Source organism: Haemaphysalis longicornis, unplaced genomic scaffold, assembly GCF_048455015.1.
Source record: "Haemaphysalis longicornis isolate Haplotype H1 unplaced genomic scaffold, Haemaphysalis longicornis Haplotype H1 scaffold_11, whole genome shotgun sequence".
In the NCBI taxonomy this organism is placed as follows: Eukaryota; Metazoa; Arthropoda; class Arachnida; order Ixodida; family Ixodidae; genus Haemaphysalis; species Haemaphysalis longicornis.
The window spans coordinates 44,438,942-44,442,031 of record NW_027526214.1 but is presented as its reverse complement, the minus strand read 5'-3'; the positions used below and the strand labels follow the sequence as shown (position 1 = coordinate 44,442,031).

General features: G+C 47.7%; 1 protein-coding gene across 1 annotated transcript; it reads right to left on the bottom strand.

Moving 5' to 3' along the window:
* Positions 1–410: 410 nt before the first annotated feature.
* Positions 411–1,181, bottom strand: LOC144160630 (uncharacterized). The gene has a single exon (XM_077691862.1). It carries the CDS (start codon positions 1,179–1,181, stop codon positions 411–413), a length of 771 nt encoding a protein of 256 aa, XP_077547988.1.
* Between the last annotated feature and the right edge of the window lie 1,909 nt (positions 1,182–3,090).

Sequence of the window (3,090 nt, the reverse complement as noted above, 5' to 3'; positions counted from 1 at the left end):
TTAAGAGCGTGCGGGGTTGATTGGATGTGGAATGATTCTCGGAGTAGGCGGGTTGATAGTATTTTCTCGGTGGCAATGATGCTGGCCGAATCCCAAGCGATGACGTGGTCGGTTACGTTTTGGTGTTCTGCCAAGGCGTTTAGCTGGGTGCGGCCGTTAGCAACGTCGTTTTTGTGCTCCTTTAGTCGCCTCTTGAAGTTCCCAGTTTCACCAATGTAGGCTGCGTCGCAAGTCTGGCAAGGAATCTTATAGATCACCCCGGGGTACCTTTCGCGTTCTAGCGCATCTTTGGCATCTACGAGTTGCTGTCGGAGCTTACTTGTGGGCACGTGGCAAACCTGGACGCCGTAGTTATCGAATATTCGTGAAAGCATTTCGCTTACACCAACAGCGTAAGGAATGGCGGCGCGCTATCGCTCCTTCCTCGGTGATGTGGGTGGGTTTGCCGATCTGCGTTGCTGAGCGTTTAGTATATGGCTGGGGTATCCGTTGCTAGCGAGGTCCTCTCTTATCTTCTTTTCTTCCGCCCTCCGCGCCATGGTAGAAGAGCACAGGCGTTGCGCGCGTGTGAAGAGTGCCGAGGCCACAGAGCGCTTGTGTCCGACCTGGTGCGCAGAAGCGAAGTCCAGGTACTGGCCGGTATGCGTGGGCTTCCGGTAGACCGTAGTCACAAAGCCGGTATTCTTGCGCTGCACTTCCACATCCAGAAAAGCGATACGACCGGCAGCCTCCTCTTCCATCGTGAACTGGATTGTTGGCTGGACGGAGTTCAGGTGTTCCAAAAGTACTGGCGCGTCTTCCCGCTTTAACACACAGAAACAGTCATCCACGTAGCGTACGAATATTTTTGGACGACGACTTAAGAGGCTTAGTGCGGTCTTCTCGACGGCTTCCAAAGCGAGGTTCGCACAAGTCACAGAAATTGAAGCGCCCATCGCAGTACCAAACACCTGCTTGTAAAACTCCTCCTTGAAAACAAAATACGTGCTCCGCAAGCAGAAGCCCAAGAGGCGGCAGAGGTCGGCATCTTCAATCGGAGTGCGGCTGGCGAGCGTCTCGTTGTTCTGGAGCACCTTCTTACAGCACTGGACCGCGAAGTCTACAGGTACACAAGTAAACATAGATTTAACGTCAAAGGACACCATTACGTCGTCGTCCTGGATGTTGACGTCGCGTAGCATCGTTACGAAATGGCCAGAATCCTTCACATAAGTCTCTGTCGTCCCAACGAGAGGCCGCAGGATGCTGTGCAGATACTTGGACAGGTTATACAGAGGGGAACGGGTGAAGTCGACAATCGGCCGTAAAGGAACATTTGGCTTATGAATCTTGGGAACACCGTAGATGGCTGGAGCTGAGCCGTTTTGACATAAGAGCCTGTAGTACAGACCCTTGCTCTGAGGCGGAACAAATTTGAAAACATCCGTCAAAAGATCTTTCAGTATCAGGTCTTTCCGGACTAAGTACCATGATATCTGCGTATACCCGCCCGTAAAAACGTGTTTGTCATATATTCTACCAAGTGTAAACGAGAAAATTGTGTATTGTATTTCTTAGTAATCGAATAAATAGGAAAATGAAATCGAAGATCCAGCATGCGTCTCTCTATAGATAAAGATCTTTCTGAAGCATATGCGATCAAGAGGTTGCCTTAGCATATGAAAAAGATTGAGTAATAACAGTTCCCGAATTTCAGTAGGAACTATGGCGTCGGTGTGCAGACCGCTGTCGCTGAACTAGGAACCGCGAGAAATATTGCTAGAATTAGAGATTAGCGTTAAAAAAAGATCCAGTCATAAGAGTGCCCGACGTTCAGAAGAAAATATGGCGGTTGTGTGTACAACGTCGTCGCTGACATAGAAACCACCAGAAATATCTTCATAGTTAAGGTCTCCAAAAAGGTAAGACCAGTGGCAGTCCTCTACATTCGTGAACTATCCCAGCAACTCAGAAAGTGTGTTGCTAATTGCGGGACGTTTATTGGGCTTTTCGTTACCATTATGTTGGCGCAAATGTGTTGCCAGCGGAAACTTTAAAGGAAAGTGCAATAAAATGCACTCCCCACGCTTTGATATCGTGCAAATGGCGTAATGTGCCGCACACCGTGGCACTGCCGTATATATTAATTTTAAGGGGGGTGGTTATGTCTGAACGACACAGTTTATAATGAATGGGCAGCACAGGTATTACCGGGATGGCGTAAAATTGCCTTACCATGGTAGCCGGTGCATTTCCACTCTAGCCTAGGCCAATGAAGTGATTTACTCTTGTGAAGCAATCAACGTCCCCGAAAAATAACTGAGTCATTTTCTATGCGAAGAAGGCAGCACGTGCGTTATCGGTCGTGATGAAGAGTAATGCACATGTGTAAAAAATGAATAACCGTATTTGTCCCCTCTCTGCGGCATGCGCCTTTGTGGTAAACGGTAGATGCGTCTCGTAAAAAGCACGTTATTTTATCCTTCGTACAGTGCTTTTCGGGAAAGGAAAGTTTGTAAACAAAAGCTGTACAGCTTTATCCGAAAGTTCAGAGTAAAGACAAAATTCGTCTTGGTCCAGGGTTCCAACCAGTGACCACCGTTTAACTGGAGCAGTCAGACGAACAGCAGACGCTACAGGCGGACTTTAATGAGTCCGTTTTTCAGCGTTAATAGAATGTCCTCAGTATGCACTAACCTAATTGACCCAACTGGCGTTCGTTAAAAAAGGACACAATAAAAACGCTGGCCATTACTTGGGAGATGCTGCGTAATAACCCACGAGAAACACGATTCAGGCATCATATGCTCAACGCCCCACAGACTTTACGACCACAACGTCCGACATACGGCTAACCATCGATAACCTTGAAACAGCACTAACCCTCACGGAAACCAACTCTTCAGTCAAAATCAGGAGGTTCATGCAGAGAGAAACAAGTTCCGTCACGCAAGGACAGCTAAAGCTCGAGGTTCTGCTGCTTTCGATATACTGCCAGATGTCTCCTGGAACGTATATAGGTTGAAGCATTGTTTTATGAAATATGGTGCTCATCTAATATATTTCAACCAAAGTCGGTCACGTTGTCACCCGACTATGCCGGAATGGTTT

Coding starts and splice junctions, on each gene's coding strand:
- LOC144160630 (XM_077691862.1), bottom strand. CDS start 1,181: ATGCTACGCGACGTCAACATCCAGGACGACGACGTAATGGTGTCCTTT.